Source organism: Mesitornis unicolor, unplaced genomic scaffold (assembly GCF_000695765.1).
Source record: "Mesitornis unicolor isolate BGI_N332 unplaced genomic scaffold, ASM69576v1 scaffold10596, whole genome shotgun sequence".
Classification (NCBI taxonomy): Eukaryota; Metazoa; Chordata; class Aves; order Mesitornithiformes; family Mesitornithidae; genus Mesitornis; species Mesitornis unicolor.
In genome coordinates, this window is record NW_010191675.1 from 1 (window position 1) to 22072 (window position 22072).

Genomic DNA, 22072 nt, shown 5'->3' on the forward strand with positions numbered 1-22072 from the left:
ATATATTTAATATATTACTATATATCTAATTATGCTATATTATATACACTCTATGTTATATCATATATACTCCATGTGATTTTTATAATAAGCACATAGTAACTAATCAAACAGCTGCACTGGAGGCAAAACTATTTGAAGTGGAGCCCACTATTTGAATCAGTGGGAAAAGGCACATGGGTTTGAGATAAAGCTCTATGTTACATGTAATAATACAGCAGGGCGTATCACATGCATTATATTGATCTTAATCTTCCCTTGCTCAAGGTCCTCTGGCGGTACAAAGGCAAAAAACCAGAAACTCTGGGCTCCAACACCAGGATTTATGACTGGATACCTCAAAATGACCTGCTCGGTGAGATTGATACTATCTGGGATGCATTATGCCCCTGAAAAAAACTGCTTCCTTCTTTGTTTTTCTACTAAACTGGCTTATTTGGGCAAAGGAACCACAAAACGCTTGTGGCCACAATTAGTTTGCGGAGTGCTCTTGGAGCCTTAATTTCCTGGCTTGCTTTTGACTTCAAGGTGAGTGGCTGTGTTAGAACCACAGATGACAGAGCCAGGCTGCGAAGGGAGTAGGGAGCAGTGAATCAGGAAGGCAGCACTTCGAGCTTAGCAATAAAGATGGATCTCTAAAGCAAAAACCCATCTTACAGAGCTGGTGGCAATTGTTTGGAAGGGCCAAAACCACTTGTTGGCAGGAGTAAATGTCAAAGTAGACATGTTCTTGAGAGCTGGATCCGGCCTCTGCAGTTGAAATTCTTGAAAATGCTCATTCTTGAAAATGCTTGACCTAAGCCAGGCTGCAGCAGGGGCTGTTGTGCACCCAAGACCGTGCAAAAACTAGAGCTGCACAACAGGGCTGCAGTAACTCCAGGGTACTCTGGAGGAACGCGCTGCTTTATGTATTGCATTCAAATACTGGTGTGCGGAAGCTGAGTGTGCAAGCTCTGCTGCTGATCCAGAGGTCAGGGCTGTTCCCTCCTGCAGTGGTGCCTTTGCCCGGGTAGTCTGCAGCGCTCTTGTCTCCGTCTGCTGCAGCTACAGTCACATCTGCCTCTCCTTCCCTCTTCCAGGCCATCCCTTGGCAAAGGCCTTCATCACTCATGGTGGGACCAACGGGGTCTATGAAGCCATCTACCACGGCATCCCCATGGTTGGGATTCCCATGTTTGCCGACCAGCACGACAACGTTGCTCGCATGAAGGCGAAAGGAGCAGCAGTTGTGCTGGATTTCAGCACGCTGAAGATGCAGGACCTCGTCGACGCAGTGAATACAGTCATTAACAATTCCACGTGAGTTTCGGTCTTGCCTTACAGTGGGATGAGGTTATTAACATCTTAGGATGTTGATGTAAGAAATTCTGCTGGCTCTTCTGGGAACCAAAAGTACCGAATAGTTGAAGATTAGGTTTCAGATGAAAAATATTTTTTATTCCTGAGAATCAGCATCCCTCAAAAAGGAGACATCAGTAATGCCATTTTCCTTATAATTCAGTTTTTCCTGTATTGCATTTTATGATCCCTTTGAATCAAAGAGTTATTGGAAAAACCAGAGCAGCTCCCGAGTGTTCTCTGCCAGTATAAATTCTCCAGAGGCTCTGGGTGACAATTCTAGTTATATTACATCTCAGCCACAATAATTCTCTCTCTTTACCTCTGAGACTACCCTTAGGTTACAGTGCCTATATTATATTGGAACAGAAAATGCCACAAATGCTTCCATGTTGCCTTTTTTTTTTTTGAAGGAGTATCTGGAATAATTTGGAGTAACTTTTCTTTGCAAAAGCTTGACTTTCTCTGTTACTGTTCGTAACCCAACTTTGTGCAGATAGGAGTAAATCTGGCCAGTTTCAAATAGAAATATGTAATATATATAAATGATGAAAGTAAGAGGAGAGCTGGCTGTTTACCTTCCTCAAGAGGACTGCCAGCTGCTGAATCGGTTGTATCAGGAAACTGTGACTAATCTCCTTGGTTTCTTCATTTCTCCCCCAGCTATAAGGAAAATGCTCTGAGGTTATCCAGGATACACCATGACCAGCCAATAAAGCCTCTGGACAGAGCCGTCTTCTGGATTGAATTTGTCATGCGGCACAAAGGAGCCAAGCACTTGAGACCAGCTGCTCACAACCTCACCTGGTACCAGTACCACTGCCTGGATGTCCTGGCATTCCTGCTCACCTGCGCAGCCATCGCTGTCTTCATTCTTGTCAAGTGCTGTGCGTTCTGCTGTAGGAGATGCGGCAGGATCGCGAAGAGGAAGACAGACTAGACATCATGTTCCCAACGGTGTTTCTTCTCCTCCTAGGCTGATTGAGCAAGGCAAATTCCTTGGTGAATTAAATGACTAGGATATGTTTTAACCTGGGCATATCATGAAGCACCCCACTGAACTATGCTGAAAAGCTGTTGTGGGGCAGAGCTGCCTGCTAACCTGCAAATTCCTTATGGTCTAAGACTGAATTATAGTTGCTTTCTCCCAGCTCTGTTCAGCTGATCACACAGGGTTCCTAGTATGCTAATTGCTGCTCTAGCTTTGCAGATTTATTTTGGTATACTTCATAAATTCAGCTTTCCTATGTGTTGCACTGAAGGTCCCTTAATCTGCAACTGGTCTTCCTACCTTAAATCCTTCCTCTTCTATAATGCAACCCAGACCTGGTGATTCGCAACCAAGCTGGCTGCTGATGCTTGTATTGTCACATTTTTACAAATGCAGTGACTACCTGGGGGCTGAGGTGAGACCAAAGTACCAAAACTGGCAGAAAAATTGCTTTTCTGAGAACAACTTCTCTTTCCCATTTAGTATATGCTTGGAGTCCTGCTGCACAGGCTGTCATTCTAACTGCAACACTACAGGGGTGTGTATCACATCTCAAAAAACTGTCTGTCAGTACCTTGCTCGTCTTAACCTCCAAATGCCTCTGAGCCATGATAAATGCAGGAAAACCTCTAGAGGGAACCTGCGAAGACGGAACAACACATCTGGGAACAGTGCAATAGTCCCCTGCCTTGCCTGAAATGCTGGAGGGGAAATAATGCTGCTCTTGACTCAGAAGAGTGGTAGGAAAGGCAGCACTCCTGATGTCGTTCAAGGTGCACTTACTGATGAAAGCCTCCTTCAATGAGGCTGGTTTAGCCCTCCTGTTCCAGGTAAGGTTGTTCTACTGCTGTGCCAGCTCACTCAGGAAAGAACCTGCTCCGATTTTAACTGCTGTTTGCTGTATTCAGGATGCTGAAGAATTGTTCTCAAACAGAACAGGCTCAGAAGACATCTTGTATTTGTTTATATAATAAAATGTACTACATTGTGTTAACTTTGTTATTGGCACTCTCAATAGCTTCGACTTCAGAGCTGCTTAAATCTCTTCATACAAAAGCTTAATGGAATTGCTTTCAAATGGAGGGAACATGACAGCCCCTACTGGTGCTTCTCATGGTAATTTAGTAACCAGTCTGTTCTGGTTCACTGTTTGTATGGTCATGATGGGATGATATGCAGAAATATCCACAGTAAACAGAGCAGCATGACTTTCAGGCCCCAGATCTGAAAGGTTTTGCTGTAGTTGTTTGCAGAGCTGGGTCCCTATGCTCAGCTCTATCACACTTTATCACTAACAGCCCCCATCTCATCCAGCTTTTGCAAGTGAAGATCTGCTGAGGATGTTAGTTCTGTTGCCAGGCCACTAAAGCTCCTAACACATTCAGTAGAGCCTGGTCAGACAGGGCTAACATTGGACATGGAAACAGGGTAGCAGGGAAAAGTTGGGCCAAGAAAGTGCTCAAGTCTCTTTAAGGAGGTGCTTCTTTTCTCTAACATACTTAAGCCAAATTTCTCTAATACTGATTTTTAAAAGTAAAAGAGAAAAACGACCAACTTCCTCTCTCCTTTCCAGCATCTGTATATAAAGCAGAGAAAGACATTGAAGAATGAAGTCCACGATGCTTTCCTCCACTTAGACACAGGATGTGTACTCTGATAGACCTATCTAATCCTACTGCCAATAGACATAACTCTCAGCACGCTGTTTTGAGGAACTCAAAGACATTGAACTTCTTGCACTGTTTAAAGTGGATGTCAACCCTTTTGCTTAGGGCATAACTATAGTGGTATAGACTAAAACATTCAGAGCCCAAATTACTGTCAGATCTTAACATGTTTCCGCAACTACCACGGCCAATCCCATATTGCAGTTTATAAAAAACAGCTACAGCACTCAGCACGATGGAACTGAGGCCTTTAAATCACGTGCTACAAAACCTGCCTTTATTACATGACAAGATACTGAAGAAAGGTTATGAAGAAATCCATCGAGGTTGGGCTACTCATACAAGTTTTGCAAACGAGGAAATTGCTTGAGAAAATAAAAGAACTTCCACTGCAAGCTTTACTTTACCTTTTTCTCAGTTTTACCATTAGCATTTAGATTCAAGTATTTCCTAGTTAAGAGAAATAACAAGTGATGCAGCAATCGCTACAGAGAAGAGATGGGGAGAGTCTGGACCTTGCAGGACTAACACGTTCCTGGGAGGCAGGTACGATTATAGCTTAGGACAGCCTAGCAATAACACGATAATTTGATTTAAGTTGAACATGTAGAACCTTAATAGCCCAGGTTACCTGCAGGAGCTGTAAGTCAGCTACTTCACTGTGGAAACAGAAACGCAATTACCTTTTATTTCAGCCATCCTTTTCCTAAATTCAGGCTTCAGGTAATTTCACCCACCACAAGACCCTTTAAACCACTTTCGAAGACGGATACTTCCCCCTAGAGGTGCCAGAATCTATCAATCAAAGCTGGCAAGTGCAGAAGACCAAGAAGCCCGAGTTTTAATCATTTCAATAGTTAACAATTTATTTTTTATATAAAAAAAAAAGGTAGCAATGTAGAATACAGCAATATTCTCTGGTTCCACACACGCAGGTTGTGAACATTCCAAGCAACGTGTACATTTTGGAAGGAGACTAGACAAGAGAATTGACCAAAATGTTACTGAACACGGGAAGATTTTTAAAAAAGGTTAAAAATTAGGTATCAATAGTGTCTTCTTAATATTGCTTTCCTTACTGAAGACTGAAAAAACACTTGACTTTACAGATAGGGTTAAAAACCAGGGGGAGGGGAGGAAAAAAAACCAAAAACCCAAAAAACGGCTGCTACAACACTGCCATACAGTCAAAAAAAAATCATACTTCAATATTTGCATACTTGATAGCAGCATTCTCCCACTGAACCATGTGAAACTACAGGAAGAAAACATCAAAGCAAATAAAAAAAAATCAAAACAAAACAAAACAAAAGGCAGTCATCCATCAGTATTCAGAAACTGAGACCGAAGTCACTAAGTAGATGAACGCTTACTGAGAATTAATCAGTATCTACATTCTCAGCTGTTTCCCATTCTGCTGCAATAGAAACGCCAAGTTGAGTGTCAGCTTTGCATATTTTATTTTTGGCCAATTTGCGGTTTTTCCAGTTCATAGTTCACTGCATGCTTGGAATAGGGGGTTCATTATAAATCCTTCTACACAATGAACTTTAAGTAGACGGCTGAAAATAAAATGTACTACTTGTAAACACACAAAAAAATACAAGCTTTTTATTTCAAGTGAGCACTGGGTCCAGATAGATTATCTTCGGTATCTACCTCTTTCACCTCTGTCTCTGTCCCGGTCACAAATCCTCTCTCTCTCCCTTTCCCGATCACGGCCTCTGTCACGTTCTCTGTCTCTTCTGTTATCTCTAGGCCGGTCCCGTTCCCGCTCTCGGTCCCTCTCTCGAGGTCTGCTTCTCCGACCGCTCACAACTGCTTGCGTGCGTCGAAGAAAGTCGTCTACTCTCATGTCGTAGTCGTGCTGTGATGAAAGGGACAGCTCCATTTATTTTCTTTCCCAGATTAAAATATCCTCCCTTCCCTTACCACTGGGCTGGACCCAACTCTTGGGAAAGTATTTAAAACCAAAATAATTTAAAAATTATGTCCAGCATCCATATGCCCAAGTTTCTTCTTTCATCTTCAGGGTAGCACATCCGTGCTGCCACTGTGCAGAAGCTGGGGTTCAAATGCCAGATACCAGCAAGACACCTGAAAACTAAGCAGCCTTCAAAGCCAGCTAACAGAAACTATTTAACAATCTGCCCTGTTTTCTGATGTGCCTGTAAAAAGTTAAAAACCACCAGCTTTTCTGCTGATAACGTAATCTGCTGTGCACGAGTGCAAGCACTGTTACAGCCATGTCCTTACTCAAAGTGGGCTTCAGAAGGAAACGTTCACATGGAGAAAGGCTGAAAGCCATGTGAAGCAAACACCGAGTATATTCTGGGAATTTTTAACTTCTACATCACCTGGGAGAGAGAGCAGCTTTTCAAAGACGCTGGAAGTCTCTAGTTAATCTAAATAACCAATCTTCCCAAGGAGCACTAAACTGCACTTTTAAGGCCTGTATTTTCAAAGTCAACAAGTATCAGATCAGGCTCCATCTGCACCCCAAACTCCTCCCATCCCTGCTCTGCCCTGCGTGGACACTTACTACTCGTTTGTCTCTGTATCTTGCTTCATGTGGTATAGGGTGATGTCCTGAGTACGGAGGGTGAGCTTGAGGTGGAGGCGCGTGGTGCTGATAGTAAGGGTGGTGCGGTGGCTGCTCCATACCTGGATACGGTGGCTACGAGAAAGTTACAGGAAGGTTGTTGAGCGTTCCAAACCAAAGGAATGCACACCAGGCTGCGTGCTGGGAAGTCACAGCAGAGGTTACTTTCATTCAGCCAGAAAACATGACATCCAAATATATCCCATCACAGCCTCCTAACTCAACGGCAGAGGATTTGCCATGACGCGGGCATGCTTTACTACTTCTCTACCATTCCTTCAGTAGAAATTTGGCCAACCTCTGTAAATCCCAAACGTGGTTTCTTTCCAAATCTGCCTCAAAGCCATACTGTAAATAAACTCCTGCTACTTAAAACAAACAAACAAAACCCAACCCAAACCAAACACTTTTAAGATCTATGCATATGGATTGTTAATTCTGTCAAACCAACGAGCTCTTACAGAAACAAGACTTTTCAGTGCCAATTCTTAGGAATACAGTGGGCACGGTGTTGTTGGGTTGACAGTTGGACTTGATGGTCTTAAGAGGGCTTTTCCAACCTTAATGATTCTGTGATGATCTTAAACGTACAGACTTGCTTGGCAAGGCAAATTATCTGACAAAAGGTTAGCAGATAATTGTTCTCTTATTTAAAGCAAGACATCTCTTGGCTCCTCTATCTTTTCAATCAGCAAGGCCTGCCTTTCCCGTATTACTGTGGCATCTCTGCCTGCGTTCTTCAAAAATGAGTAGGTGGAAGTGCTGGATTTTAGAATGACTACTTGGACAGCACGCAGAAGAGGCAAGAGGAGAAAATACAGCAGTATCTGGAGGCCTGGCTGTGTTTGAAAAACCATTTTCCTCCCAGTCTGACTCCTTTGTTCACTTCCTTCAGCTATGACAAACCAGAGCTGTGTTTCAGCTGAGGAAATGAGAGGCTATAGTAGCATCTCTACCTCTGACGATTCATTTTCCTCATTCACAGTATATACAAGAGCCAAAAGATAAATTACAGTTACCTGAAGCCATCCAGAATTACTAAATATAACCAAAATGACTAGTCATAATGACCATTCCTCCTGAGAAATGGATGGCAAAATCACAGCCGAATATAAGCACAAGTGAACTATCAGTTAATTTCCACGTACGCAGCGATATACACGTGTACTCCTACATGTACACTATATATGTACTCATCTAACTGGGAAAAAAGTGTGTTTCAGTACAGGCTGTGATACAGCAAGGCTTCTTTTGATCCCACTGTGCAGTACATTCTGCTCCTTTCCTGCATGCTTCACTGCCATAGCCAAAAGCAAGCCACTGCGTTAACACCAGAGCACGCCAGCCCGCTCCATGAGCCTCTGCAGCAAGTCCACCTCCTTGATGCATTTGCTGTTTGAAAGAAAGCCAATTGCTATGAATATTTAGCAGAACACAAAATTTCATTGCACCCTCTTGTGTGGGCTAAAGGAGGGTTCTGCTATTTCCTCAGAGCTTTTAAATTCTTATAGGTTGAAACCAAGCCAGATTCCTGGTTACTAGAATGCTGGACTATTGCTGAGAGCTAAGCAAATCACAAAATACTTGATATAAATAATTTTTCCCCTAAAATTTTAGTTACAGCAAAGATACATTTTAGGAAAAGGGAAGAGCTGAGCACAGATGAGATATTCTAGGCTCCTCCAGAAGGGAACAACAACAAGAAGAAGTAGTCCTATTTTATAGAGAGAAATGGAATTCAACAAGACACAAACCATTCCTTGCCATGGTGGTGGTGGTCCCATGTTGTGGAATTCCCTCACGTAATCATTGTAGGACTAAAACGGAAGACAGTAACATTAATACTTGTGATGTGTGTTCTTTGGAAGCGCAAAAAAAGCTGAATATAAAAACTCCCCCAAAGTCTGCATGCACCAACTCACCCCATTTAAAAAGACATCTCGTCGAACTCCTGAAAATCGTCTGTTGGGAATAAAAATTTGTAGAACTAAATCCAATTTATCCATATAGACAAGTCACCAGGGGATAAAATGGACAGCATGAACACACCTTACCTGTCTACTTCGGGATATCTGGGATCCTTTATATACCCTGTTCGAACATCAAGCAGTATTAATTCAGTTTACCATCTCATGAGAACAGTCTTAAAAAATACACTCATTAGAAACTGTCCTTTCATTTTGTGCCAGCTACAAAGCCGTATCTACCCAGCATTACCCCTGGTTTCAACTCTCAAAAGGTTACAGCTTCTTGTAGGTAGCAGAGAAAAAGAAAATAAATAAGTGTAATGCAGTAGCAAAAAAAAAAAATCATACAGATTAACCCACAGGAACTTGCACACAGCACCAACAGATATGCAAGGAAATATCTGTGCAAATAAAAACTTGAATTTTAGTCAAACAAGTCAGGAACAGCCACAATCTTGAAGGGTACCATCCCCTGACGGTCAGCACACGGCTGTTACTACTCATGAACTGCGTATCCAGTAGAATGCGTTCATCTGGGCAGCTCTTAAGGCCAATTTCCCAATAGGTTTTGGATAGGTTACACAGAAAATGAGAAGCAACCTAAAAAACATCTGGGAAAGCCCCACAGGGCAAAGAGTTGTTAACAGCTTGGGTACATTCCAGGGAGTAAACTTTTAAGAGCTCAGTAAAATGGTGCAAAACACTAGGCATGGTTATGCTGCTAATAAAATAATGCTTTCGAGCTTCATAATTTTAAAAAACTTTGTTCTGTACTCTACACAATGGCCTCTGAAAGGCAGGGAGCAGCAACAACACTTCCATTTGCATCAAAGAACACAAGATTTGCAGTCAAACTGATGAAATTAAGACAAAGACTTAGAAATCTACTACTGAAATAATGGAAAATGTGTTTCTAATAGCACTGAAGCCTGATTCGGTAGATTAGAGGCGACAATTTCTTAATAACTGCTTTCTGAAGAAGAAACAAATGGCAATATTATCAGTGTTGTTGCTGCATTACCGCTGCAACCATTTATTTCCGGAGAACAACAAAATCCCTGTCTCAAACCCAGCATTAGACCCTCTCGTAAAATGCAGTGAAACTTCCCCCTCCCTTCCTCATCTCAAGTTCATTTAAAAAAACCAACGATCTGCAAACATAATCGAATGTCATCTCTAGACACAGGCTGCTAGTCAGGCAATCTCAGCTGAGTTGCCCAGCTGGAAATTTCTAGTAAACATTTTAATTTGACAATTAATTCTTGTGCCCCCAGGCATTTCAACCACCCGTGTTAACAAAGCGCTTGAGAGGATCACTCACAAAAACGTACACAATTCTGAAGCTCTTAACAGGGCTCAGCCCAGATTAACTCAGCGCTCTCTCTCAAACCCACAGGCAGCACTTAGGACAAGTCCCATTTTTAGATCCCAGCCATAACGATAATTTGCTCTTTCAATTTATGAGGATACACTAGAAAACACTTGTGAACTGGTGCAGAGAAATCTTCATAGTAAGATATTAACCTGGTCTTTGGTGAAACTCAGGGGGATAGTCAATCCTTGGTTTCTTTCTGCTGTTATGAATATCATAATCTTCTGGTCGACGCCTACACAAATTAGATATCAGAGATTAAACAAGGTTGCTTGGAGCATTCGTCACAGCAGAATACCTCACAGGAACAGCTTGAGCTGCCCAGGGTCTCCATTTACTCATTCTGAATTCCAGCTGCTTTTAAGTGTTCTACAGCTCTGAATACGAACTCAAATAATCAGGAACATTAAATACCCTCCACTGTTACTTTCTGGCTACAGGAGCTTTGGGAGCTAAGGAAGAAACTCTACCCAGCCAAACAAAAAGGTAACAAATTTGTCTAAAACAGGCTTAGGCTTTAACATTACACTTTCCACGTTACATTTTGAAACGATCTACTGGATGACAAAAGGATTTACAGAACTAAATACAGTGAAAATAGATGGCAAAATGCATCATTACAGTCAGGAGGCATGGACGTTGCTGCATTTGCTAACTATGGGGTAAAGAATTCTTTAAAAGGCCTACTTCCATACCGTTTATAAATAAAACTGTTCTCTGTGAAATTGCTTTTCACTGCAGCTTGTCTAACTGGGCAGGCCAATTATATTATTTCTAACAACTTCTGCTCTAAGCAATTTACCAGCAATGCACTGGTGCCTTTTACAGAAAGTTTAAGAACGCTTAAGCGTCCTAATAATTTAAATAATTGGGGTTCCTTTCTACACAAACAGCTCTTTTATGGAATAAATGGTATCTTTTAAGAACTTCACTCCCAGGGAGGAAGTCTGCTTATAAAGCAGTGACATTTGCTGTTACGGTTCAATAAAGAGCTGGCTGCTAATCTCACTCCATCGAGGTACACAAACAGTAACGGGAGACTCCAATGCTAACATCACAGTGTTTCTAAACACAAAGCAGCTACAAATCCATTTCCCAACACCCTCCCACTCACCCTCCCTCCCAGCAATATAATTCCTCATGACAAAGACAAGAAATTAACACTTTCTTAAATTGCTTAATTACTGTGCAACTTGCTCACTGAGTAACAAGCCCACGTAGCTTTTAGTTTTATAAAGAGTAATTTCTCCTCCCCCTTCCCGACTTCAGTCTTTAAAGCCCACCAAACCCAGTTACTAAGCTTTTTAAACCGAAAGCAGATTCTTTACTATGAGCAAAAAGCCCAAAAACCAAAGCAGTTGCATCTACAGCAAAATCAGACCAAGGAAAAGAAAAGCTGGTGTAAAGAATAAACATACCGCTTTCTTGTAGTTTTGAGAGTGCATTTACGACCGGTATAAAATATGATAGAAACAGTTCATATAGTAGTCCAACTACTGACTTTAAGCTGCAAGCCACACACATAAATGGAGGCCCTGGCAGGCTTGAGAAGGTGTGGTGGTGTTATATGTATAGTTTGCAGTCCATTGCAAAACCTTCACTCGTATATACTTTATTGCACTGGAAACCTCTCAGCTTAACTCCAAAAGCCATCTCGGTGTTCAGTCCTTTAAAGCCAAAAATAAGGGGGCGCTGCCAGGTTTCCTCCTACCTACTCGTGACAGTGTCCTTTTTTTAAGCTCAAGGAAATGGGGACTCTTGTTGGGTATCTGTACCTACCACAGGACGTTTCCACAAAGAGGAAACTGAACCAAAGGTTTCAGCCCAAACCATACATCAGTCTGTATGCAAAGTGGCTACACGGGGAAAAGGTGTTTGGCAGAAGGGCTAAAATCAGTTCTTTGCAAAGAATTCTCCAATTCTGTAACAAGTTATACCCCCTTTTTTTCCTCTCTGGAAAATGATGTTAAGTTCATAAAGCAGTGATCAATAACCATGTCGATCCTCTAAAAATACTTTAAGTCCACGGGTACTGCCAGCATCTGGAAAGGTCGTATAAACAGACACAGCAACAGCCATTCTTTTTGGTTTGTTGCCGGGTCTCCAAGGGCCACTCGATCCCTTTTGGAAAGAACCTACTGTTTTCAGAAGCTCAGCAAGATGCGAGAATTCAGTGGTTACAGGTTAGAGAATATTTGGCAATGGGGTTAACTCATCACGGTGACACAATTTGAAACAGTCCCAATAATGCTCCTCTTGAATAGCAAAATAACTTAAATATTTTATCCTCAAAATGAGGCGGCATCTTCTGCAAAATTCTAAGTGATCCTTATAAAAGTCCCATATTTGATAAGGCTTATCCAGAGACACACCTGAAAGAAAAGGCTTTTACAAGATATTAACACATTTTTGGCATATAAATATTTCCTCCTCTCCATCTAGCCTGCTCAGAATCAAGCCAAGCTTACCTACAGCTAGCATTACACGTTGCATTCTCTCAATCAATGATCTAGTCTAAGCTAGGCAGCACTTTAAGAGCTTTCTTTTTTTTCTGCAAAAGCAAAGATCCCCATTTTCCTCTTGAAAAATGACAGACCGGGGAACCATGTGAAATCCTCAATGAAGCCACAAACTTGTCCATGCAGCTTGATTTGAGGATTTTCTCTCTTCTTTATCGCAGGGAAAGCTTTGTCGAATCATATTCCTCCATCACGTTATTCTGACACATGTGCCTATTATCAGTCCAAAGAACGTTTCTAACCTTCCCACGTCCCGAACGGGGTCTCGACGGGATGGGCGTCCTCTTGATCGGGGTTGTGAGTGCATTCTTCTCTTGTGCCTCATTTTATGAATGACTTGATACAAGTCAATACTTTCATCAGGAGGGAAGAGAAGACAAAGTTGGGTTCCACATTCCGGCTCAATTTCCTAGAATCAGTTAGAAGTTCAGTAGTGGTTTATAAAGCGAAGAAACGAAACTCTCCCCAAATACAACGACAACATACATTTAAAATAATAAAAGGACACTGTGAAGAGATTGCAGTATCACTAGAGACAGAGCAAAATTCACTTACATTACCTTTCACTCTTTAGGGACTACTTAGAACTTTCTTAAAACAGTCCAACACCTGGGGTAACCATATCTTCCCATGAGACATACAGGCCACATCACTGTTTTGCTACAAAATCAGAGGACTGTTTTTCATCACAAAGAAAATGATCACCTATTACAGAGAGAAAAAGTGACACACGTAGGAAAAAAATCCATCCCAGCTTCACAAATAAAGCCATGGCCTGAGGAAGTCGACTGCTACCACTCAAAAGTGAGTTCTTCAACGTATGACAGACAGGTCCATGAAAACACTACCTCAATGCCTGACAGCAGACAAAGCGTGTGTTCAGGATTATTAGGAAAGGAACACTGAATGAGAAAATCATTGTATCACGCTGTAAGTCCATGTTCCACCCACACCTTAAATACTGGGTGGAATTCTAACCCCTTCATCTTAAAAAAACAGGAACTCTAAGTCCACGTTCCACCCACACCTTAAATACTGGGTGAAATTCTAACCCCTTCATCTTAAAAAAACAGGACAGCAGAAATGCAAAAGCGTCAAAGCAAGGCACCAAGGATAACTGAGCGAGTGCAACAATTCCTTCGTGCAATGACTGGGCAGGTTGGGTCTCTTCAGACTAGAATAAAATGGGTTAAGACAGATACAACGGGAGTGTCTGACATCACGAGCTGCTCAGAGGAGAGAGGGACAGAAATCAACTTGCTGACTCCCTCTTCTGGTACTACAAGAACTACTCAGGGCCATCAAATGAAGCTAGCAGGAGTCAGGCACAAAACCATCCAAAAAAGTGCTTCTTCAAGCTGGTGACTGGCAGTCCTGAGGAACACCTTCCCAAAGGAGGGCATGAATGCAAGAAGCTCCGTGTACATGTCCACAGAAGAGAGAGCCATTCAGGGTTACACAAAATGTAAATGCATAAACAACCACCACTTTGGGAAATAACCCACGTCGAAAGGCAGGGAGAGCCTTTGCATGGCAGACAATGACTGCCCAGTACCTAGCAGTACAGCAATTTTACGAGAAAAGATCAAACCTCCCATCCAGACTGCAACTCCACTGTGAAGTGGACAAAACATTAAAAAAAAATATTTCCTTGACCGCGTAAAATAACCAAAGTTAAATGATTTTTTTTTCTTTTGAAGTCACACTAAATTAAAAACAAGACATAAAATACTGTTTAACTTCTGTTCATCAACAAAGTGAACGTGTCCATAGGCAAAATAATGCACAGAGCTTACATTCTCCAGACAGTTTGGAGATTATGCAGCCTCCCATCTTGCCCTAAGCAAGCACAACCCTGTATTTTAGCTGAGGCTTGGTTACTTGATGATAGCAGCAACGTACCTGCACTCTGGTATGTCTGAAAAGCCACCCCACTTACAATTAACTTAGCATATACTTTATAATGGTAGAACCTATGCCCTAAGCAATAGAGCAGATAAAAAGAGTGCAATGCTGGAAACACAAAAACTTCTTCTTAAAAGTTGATGCTGTATAGGTTTGGACACTGTACAATGCAAGAGACGTTACATTTCAAACCCAAAACACCACATAATTTTGAAGTATCAAACACTGTTTATCACAAAGATGACAATAAAACTGGCATCGTGTTGTCTTCTGTTTCCTTCTTCCCCAATGTTAGAAATAAGCTGAACGCCTGCGTAACAGTACTCTACCGTGAGTAACTGATCTGAAAAGACTCCAAATCTTCTCTATGTACACAGCTGAAAGCAAGAACTTGAAGATACTGATTACAGAAAAGAAAAATTAACGAACCTGTCCATCGCGTCCGATCTTTACTGGCTTATGTTCGTTCCAAGGATTGGTCAGGTGAGCAGACTTAGTGAACGGCAATTCACGCCTAAATAGGCAAGTGGCATCATTTATAGTTTCGCCCCCATTTGTTGTAAAAAAAATACAATTAAAAATGTATACAGCAGGACATAAGACACAGAACAATCCTGTAACCCTTTGCACGGTCACTTCTCTGGAATTATTATGATGTATTAGTAACAGAATTGAAGATTTCACTTTGACTGATTCCAGTACTAACCAGTGTAGTCCATACTACATAATAAGACAGCTTATCTTATTAACAGTCCACATATATAACAGTCCACATATTATCAGTCCATAATATGACAGCTTATCTTATTAAAGAGATTTTTATCTTTGCCTTTGTACAATATTGAGATCATGCTTGCTTATTATATCACCATCTGAATACGCTCACCAGTCTATGTGTGAGGTGGTAGCTCACAGTACCAACTGAGATAAACTCCTGAGCATCCTACCTATGAAGTGTGACCTTCTTTGAGCTGGAGGCCGAAGTCAGTAACTGCCAGAGGACCTTTCCAACCCAGATTTTTCTCTAATTAGAAGCATCACCTTCCTTGTATTTAGACTTCTGACAGCACAAGTGCCTGTGCAATACATCTCACAGTGAAACAGTTTGTTTTCTTAAGAGAGGTTTAAAACCTTTTCTGTAAGATCTACTCAGTTACATGGATGAACATACCGCTCACATCCTACATATTATGCAATATCTGTACTATTTCATACGTTATTTTACAGCATTTGCTTTGTTCAGTCAGACGCCTAGATATCAGATGAAGACAGAACTGTCCTTACAAGATTGTTTTTCCAGTTCTCCACAGCTGTCTATCCAAGTGAGCAGCAGTTTTCACTCAAAGACTTCAGAATACAGTTTTCTTGTTTCAGTGTCAGAGGACAGCAAAGGAACACAATAAAGTGTTCAATAAAAAAATGTCTTCAAGTATTTAATTGTCTACATTTAAGAAAAAAAGCATTTGTATAGTACACGTCAGGTACAGACCTGAGTCTCAAACTGAGTAGCATAGGGGCATGGATTTGGGGAGGCTGCAGGACTGGTTGAATCGAGTTTTCAAAAGGATGCTGTCAGCACTTATTACCTTGAAATGATGTTATAATGCCTCATCACCAAATGGCAGCATAAACAAACAGTTATTTACCTGCAAATCCAGTCAATTTTAAAGACGCCTCCCAACATTTTTGCATTCATCCCTGCAGGCAGCACCCAGTGTATAGGCGATCCTCCGTGATGGGACTCTGAAGACAGTCTTGCAAATCCTAAAGGAATTCACGTGAATTATAACAAAGACACAACAGAAAGGCCATTGCACGTAAAACTGACTTTCACTTACCTAAATCACAGCTTACTTTCCCTTACCTTGGAATTTGCCACTCTCTCTTACAGAAAATATCAAAATAACGCTCCTCGCTGATCTAAAAGCAGCATTAAGCTTCTTCTCATTCACTGGAAGCGTCGACCATACTCCCTAAAAGAAAAACAATGCCCACCCCACCACCAAAACATAATTTAATCTCAAGTGATTTAGCCACCAGAAGTTTATAGTACAGATGACAAAAACAAGACCAAACTAGTGTTCTGGGATAGAAGATAACGGAAATACTTCTAAATTCAGCTCCTTCAGGAAGTATTTTTTAGCCTGTCCTATCATAAAACTTGTAAAGCACTGGCTTTTCAATTTTTTTTTTTTTAATACTGCAGATGCATTTAGACCCCCTGTAAGGTTTCATTTGTAATTATAACCATGGACAGATAAATGAAAACACTGGCCTTCAGTATTTTTAGTCTATGTTTCAGGTGACTTTCGGAGTTCATGTTCACAATACACAAAAATCACAGAAAAACAAGCATATCTACTGAAAGGTGGGCAGGCAGCCTTCAGTAGCCTCCTTCATATGACAGATTTGTTGAGGGCAGCTTGCAGACTTTAAAATTCTTTCTAGCAAAAGGCCAGAAACACAAAAGACACCTGATCAACATTTCAAATTGGCAAGACAATTCAAAACAGTTTGTTCAGCCTCCCACATACCCACCTGCTAATTCCTACCTTTCCCTTTCACCAGCCATTGTGTAGCTATTCACAATAAAACCCAGTCTGTTTTAGGGTACCCACTGAGCTGAGCTATATAATACCGGTTTGCTGTATGACTCCTCAGCAAGATCAGCTCCCCTGTCCACTTCTCTGGGCAAAGTCAAAGGAGAAACTTATGCTGGTTTATATATGTTCAAATCCAGAATATGATCTAGGAGCTACCAAAGAAAATGTTCCTCCCTTTCCTTTTCTCTTGAAGACACATTCTTGTGTCATACTCTGTGCTCAGGTAAGTGTGTGCCTGACCCCGACAATTTTTAGAGTCACCAGGAACTGTTTGGTTTTTCCCCGTCACTAGTTTTCAGTCAGATGTACACTGCTTTAAGCTCCTTGTGAAGCCCTGCTGTGAACTAGAATTCACTACATTGCCACCACAAAAGCCAGTTTCATGGAAGCACAGTGGCAAAGCACCGATGCCCACACACTGACAAAGCATTTGCTCCACGAACTTTGGTAAGAAGGATTCTGTTGCATCCCCAAGCATGATTAAGGGACAGAAAGGATATGCTACTCTAAAGAAATAAAGCAAACACCAGTCAGAATGGTGTTCCAGGAATTCTAAGATTCGATTGTTTTAACACTATTGTATTTTAGAAAAATCTTTATTGACAGAATCATCTACTCTGTGTATATTGTGTAACAGCGATCTGCCACTTTCTCTACGAGCTCTTCCCAGTAACATATGCAAATGCAAAACCCCAGCAGCCTAGTGCCACTTCTGAGCAGCTGAAGTCCAGTGCACTGAAATCCCTCCTAAAGAACTCCCTTACGCCAGCACACAGGCATACATTGCTGTAGTAAGTCTTCAGATCCCTGAATCAACTGAATGAAATTGCTTTTACAGCACCAGATCAAAGCCAAAACCACCTTCTGAACCTGCTCACAGTACAGCAGTATCAACACAGGTACTGATCAAAGGGAGAAAATGCCATCACAGCATCCCCAGCATAGGCTGGCTTAGGACGTTATCAAATGGACCTCGAGGCCCCTTTTGAACCCCACTCTTTATCAAGGTAAATGACTGATAGTCAAGCAACTTTTCTACGTGACAGTGGAAACAGAGTAGCTACCCTTGAAGGATCAAGGAGCAGTAGCTTTCATCCTTGCCTCTACTAAGATCTGAGCAGTGGAGAAAAGAATCCATATATAAATATGATTTTCTACAGTAAGGGGGATGCGTTTGAATACAAAGCGATCAGTTTGAAGAAAATTCAACATACCTTTGCTTTAGCAAGCGATACATTTTCATGGTTATTACTCTTGATGAGAAAGAATCTTGCATCTTGCAGAATGTATTTCAGTTTACTTGTTTGGTCTGAAAAAAAACAAAGTGTCAAATAAGCCAAACTGTAAATATTTACAGTTGTTAAAAATACTGCTTTGAGTGTAGATAGCTGTTGGTTTACTTCAAAATGTACTGTATCCCACCCAGTTCCTACCTACTTGTTACCACAGTCAACCACCCAACGTGAAACTTGAAGTCTAAGCTGCAGAGCACAAAATGCCAGGGGAAACCAAATCAAAACGAAAACTTAGATATTCAGGTAAAGAAAAAAAATATGAAATAAAATTAGCACGGTTCAGTGATGTTCCGATATACAGGACTTATTGCCTTGCTTATGAATCTTCAGATAAATACTGAGTAACATTCATATCAACACAAATCATCCAACAGGGGATGCTAAAATGTTCCTCTTTTCAGATTTAAACACTTCATTTTTGGCTTTGCCGCCTCCGCAAGGAGCGACTGAACTTTCTGCATCTTGCTCTCAACACATGCAGAGTAGATCAAGATTTACTTGTTATGCTCAGAACAATTATGTGCTTAAATTGATTTATATCGGAACATTACCACTTAGAGGTAATTTAATGAACAGAGACAGTGGCTTGCTATGGGGCATGCATTAAAAATTCAAATTTAAATGATACCTTTTTGGACAGCACGAACGGAAGATGATAATTTCTCATGCTTCTTTTCTGAACCTGTGTTTAGCCAAAGTACATTTGTTCAGATTGAGCCTTAATAGAGATAATATACAATTTCTACAGCCTTGTCACATACAATTTTCATTCATGACAAATTATGCTTTCTGGCGCGCACCCACACACACAAAAAAATACTCTTCAATGCGCACAAGCGTTTTGGTGTTTTGGTTTTGGTTTTGGGTTGTTTGGTTTGGGTTTGGTGGTTTTTTTTTTTTTGTTAAAAGTAGTATTTGAACAATTTCCTCCTCAGAAAACTAGTCACTGAATCATCATCTTCCAAGTTTAAAAAAGAAAAAAAAAAAGTGAAAATTCCACTTAAGCAACAGAAGAGCATTAAAGTAACAAGAAAGCCTACTTCTCCCCCAAAAGGTACCCACACACAACATGCCAGAAGTCCAATGCCAAATTATACGAAGCTACATACCCCATAAATCTCTACAGCCAGTTACATCTACTTTAGATTACACATTAAGATTCGATGCGAGTCAGGATGACAAGCAATAGGAGGAAAGGATACCTGCGTACGACTCCGACGCTGAACTTCCGCTTCTGTCGAAAACAATCGGAGAGATACCTCTAGCTCTCTTCCTCTCCTTCTTTTTCTCATCTGAAAAAAAGCCGTAACAAATAAAACCAGTATTTTAAACATCAAGTGGTAGGCAAAAATCGAGACAAAATTACTCAGACAGGAAAATAACGTATGTAATGGTCCAGTCAGCATTCGGCTTGCATGTGAAAATTCTGGTCGCTGTCCCAAAACTATGACGCAAAAAAGATGCAAATACTCATTACTCAAGCTCTTAATTCACAAAAGGAACACAAAGGCCACTAATTAGTAATTCTGTGCAAAATTTAGAGACAGGATTAATCTCCTAAGTGTTTCAGTAAGAGTGATTTAGCTCTTCTCTTCGGCTTTCAGCCAAATTTGCAACACAAACGGTGTTGTGACAGTGATATGGGCTCATCTGCTCTGAGCTCAACAAAAAGGCAAGAGGTGGCACTGCAGAGCTTTTTAGAACAGTTATTACAGCGTCACTTGTCTTGACGTGACACCTTCCTGTTCGCTAACTCCCAACAGCAGAGCTGAGCCAAAACAGGGTATTATGTTAAGCAGGATGACCACCTACAGAGACTTCAGACAAGGAATATACACAACAGGAACTGTAACAGGATTGAAAGCGTCTTAAAATGAAAACCACAACCAAACAATGGCTCCCCCAAACCAAAAACCCCAGCCTAAACCAGAAGTATACTACAGTTTCTCCACCGCATGGCAATTATAATAGAGAGGTCACCTTTTTACAGCTTATTTGATCCAAGCCCTTGATGTTTGCTCATACCAAGACAACTAAGGGCAAGCAGTTCATCTTTACACTCTAAAGATGAGTTTGCAGGAACCTGAAATCCTCCAATCAATGTGCTATATATAACCATTAACAGTTCCTATCTGTATGTAAGGATCAGTTATAATATACAAATGCAAAACATTTTCTGCTAGTTTCTGCTTAAAACATTTCTCTCTCTGTTTGCCCTAACACGTAATCATTTCAACTTAGGTTTAGGTTTCCTGTGCTGATGGCAGCCACTGGTTAAGGTTCAACCACCTTTCCCTGGGCAGACGGTGCTGTTTACCTGATCACTCACCCAGACGAATACAGAAAAGCTGAACATGAGCTTAAAATTAATTGTGTGGGAAATGAAGCTATGAGATACCCTAGGAAATATTAACTCAAAGCACTGAACAGCAAGGCCAAAGCAATCAGGAACAATATAAATCTTCAGCATGGTAATCCTGATATCCAGGAGTTATGGAGTAAGGAAATCCCACTCTGCAGTCCAATTTTTCTTTGCCTGTATTCAAAAATTAGTATCTTACTGATTTGTGCTACACTGAGGCTTATTTTTGATATGGTCAGGAAGTGACTTTCGAAAGCAGCCAAATTTTCAACGGCAAGGTATTTCAGACCGAAGGATAGATGTTACCTACCTGATGCCTCTGAACCAGACCCAGATCTGACTGACCCATCTGTGAAAGAGGCAGATTCAGAATCCGAGTCGCTGGCTTCACTTCGTGTGTCGTAGTCGTTTCCTTCTTTCTGATCTCTCTCATCCTGTTCATACTCTTCTTCATCCTCCTCCCCATCTTCCTCCACCTCTTCGTCCTCCTCCCCTTCATCATCTTCCTCTTCTTCCATTCCTTCCTCCTCATTCTCTGTATTGCCTTGTTCAGAGGAGCCGCTGCTGCCAGTCTCGTGATCCGAACAATATTCCTCAGAGTTCACCTCTTCTTTAGAGGAATGGCTGGATCTGCTTGGTCTTCTATCCACCTCATGCCTGATTCTCTGATGTTTAAAGAAAAAGCGAATCAGCGGTCATATAACATTGTCAGGATGCATACACAGTCCTAAGAGAATGTGCTTTATAAAAGTCTCATGTATTTGTTTAATTTATAAGGCAGCAAGAATATTTAATACCTCTGAAGCATCTGGCGTAGAAGACTTGGCTCTTCTGTCAATATCCCTCTTCCTCAGGCAAGTTTTTTCGGGTTGTCCTTTATAAGGTTCCCTGGAGCTAATCGACATGCGAGTCTTTCGATCGCCCTCTGGACGCTTGGTTCTGTCAGACCTCGGATACTCCTCGTTCTTGTATTCCGATAGCGGCTTTCCCTTGGTACTCACTATTCTCTTGTTATTGCTCACCGATGAGCTGGGAGGCTTTGGCATCAACTGCCTCGATGAATGCACAGAAGGTTTCTGTCTCCTGCTTTCAGCGTTTTCCATCCTGTCAGTTTTTCTCTTCGATCCTTAAACAGAAAAGGGATATCAAGTTCAACGTGATTCTGTGCATCAAACCAAAAACTGAGCAGAGAATCCTACTTCCTCCACTTTTGGCAATTGCCCCCTTGCAGTCATATGTGGCATCTTGCAGTTTTAACCTTTAGGACAACCCTCAAACCAGCTGATTTTTAAAACATATCTATTACTTTAAAAGAGCAGCTAATCCTTGAGGCTTTGGTAAGTGTTTTCCAAATCTTACATATGGGAATGCTAAATTAAATGCTCATTGGATTGCTCTAAAGCCAAAACAACAACTGAGCTGGAACCATACTTTGGGATCCCCTTGTTCCA

The 22072-nt window shown here is 41.3% G+C and overlaps 2 protein-coding genes across 2 annotated transcripts; one reads left to right on the plus strand and one right to left on the minus strand.

Moving 5' to 3' along the window:
- Nucleotides 1-231: 231 nt before the first annotated feature.
- On the plus strand, nucleotides 232-2307 carry LOC104542483 (UDP-glucuronosyltransferase 2A1-like). The gene is made up of 3 exons (XM_010186816.1): nucleotides 232-355; nucleotides 1080-1299; nucleotides 2002-2307. The coding sequence occupies exons 1-3, from the start codon at nucleotides 232-234 to the stop codon at nucleotides 2276-2278; spliced, it is 621 nt and encodes a 206-aa protein (XP_010185118.1). The 3' UTR covers nucleotides 2279-2307.
- Nucleotides 2308-4844: 2537 nt separating this feature from the next.
- On the minus strand, nucleotides 4845-21747 carry YTHDC1 (YTH domain containing 1; the record flags this gene model as incomplete). Its single annotated transcript, XM_010186817.1, has 16 exons — nucleotides 4845-5251; nucleotides 5656-5863; nucleotides 6539-6673; nucleotides 8353-8415; nucleotides 8521-8560; nucleotides 8653-8689; nucleotides 10090-10172; nucleotides 12699-12865; nucleotides 14791-14875; nucleotides 16008-16125; nucleotides 16226-16334; nucleotides 18179-18273; nucleotides 18888-18941; nucleotides 19462-19551; nucleotides 20932-21286; nucleotides 21419-21747. Coding segments are annotated over 16 exons (2018 nt in total), but the record flags the coding sequence as incomplete, so codon positions are not given.
- Between the last annotated feature and the right edge of the window lie 325 nt (nucleotides 21748-22072).

Bases quoted from the DNA above. Each gene is read 5' to 3' on its own strand.
- LOC104542483 (XM_010186816.1), top strand. From the start codon at position 232: ATGCATTATATTGATCTTAATCTTCCCTTGCTCAAGGTCCTCTGGCGG. The intron at 356-1,079 runs GTGAGATTGATA...TCCCTCTTCCAG, and splicing joins ACCTCAAAATGACCTGCTCG to GCCATCCCTTGGCAAAGGCC. The intron at 1,300-2,001 runs GTGAGTTTCGGT...TTTCTCCCCCAG, and splicing joins ACAGTCATTAACAATTCCAC to CTATAAGGAAAATGCTCTGA.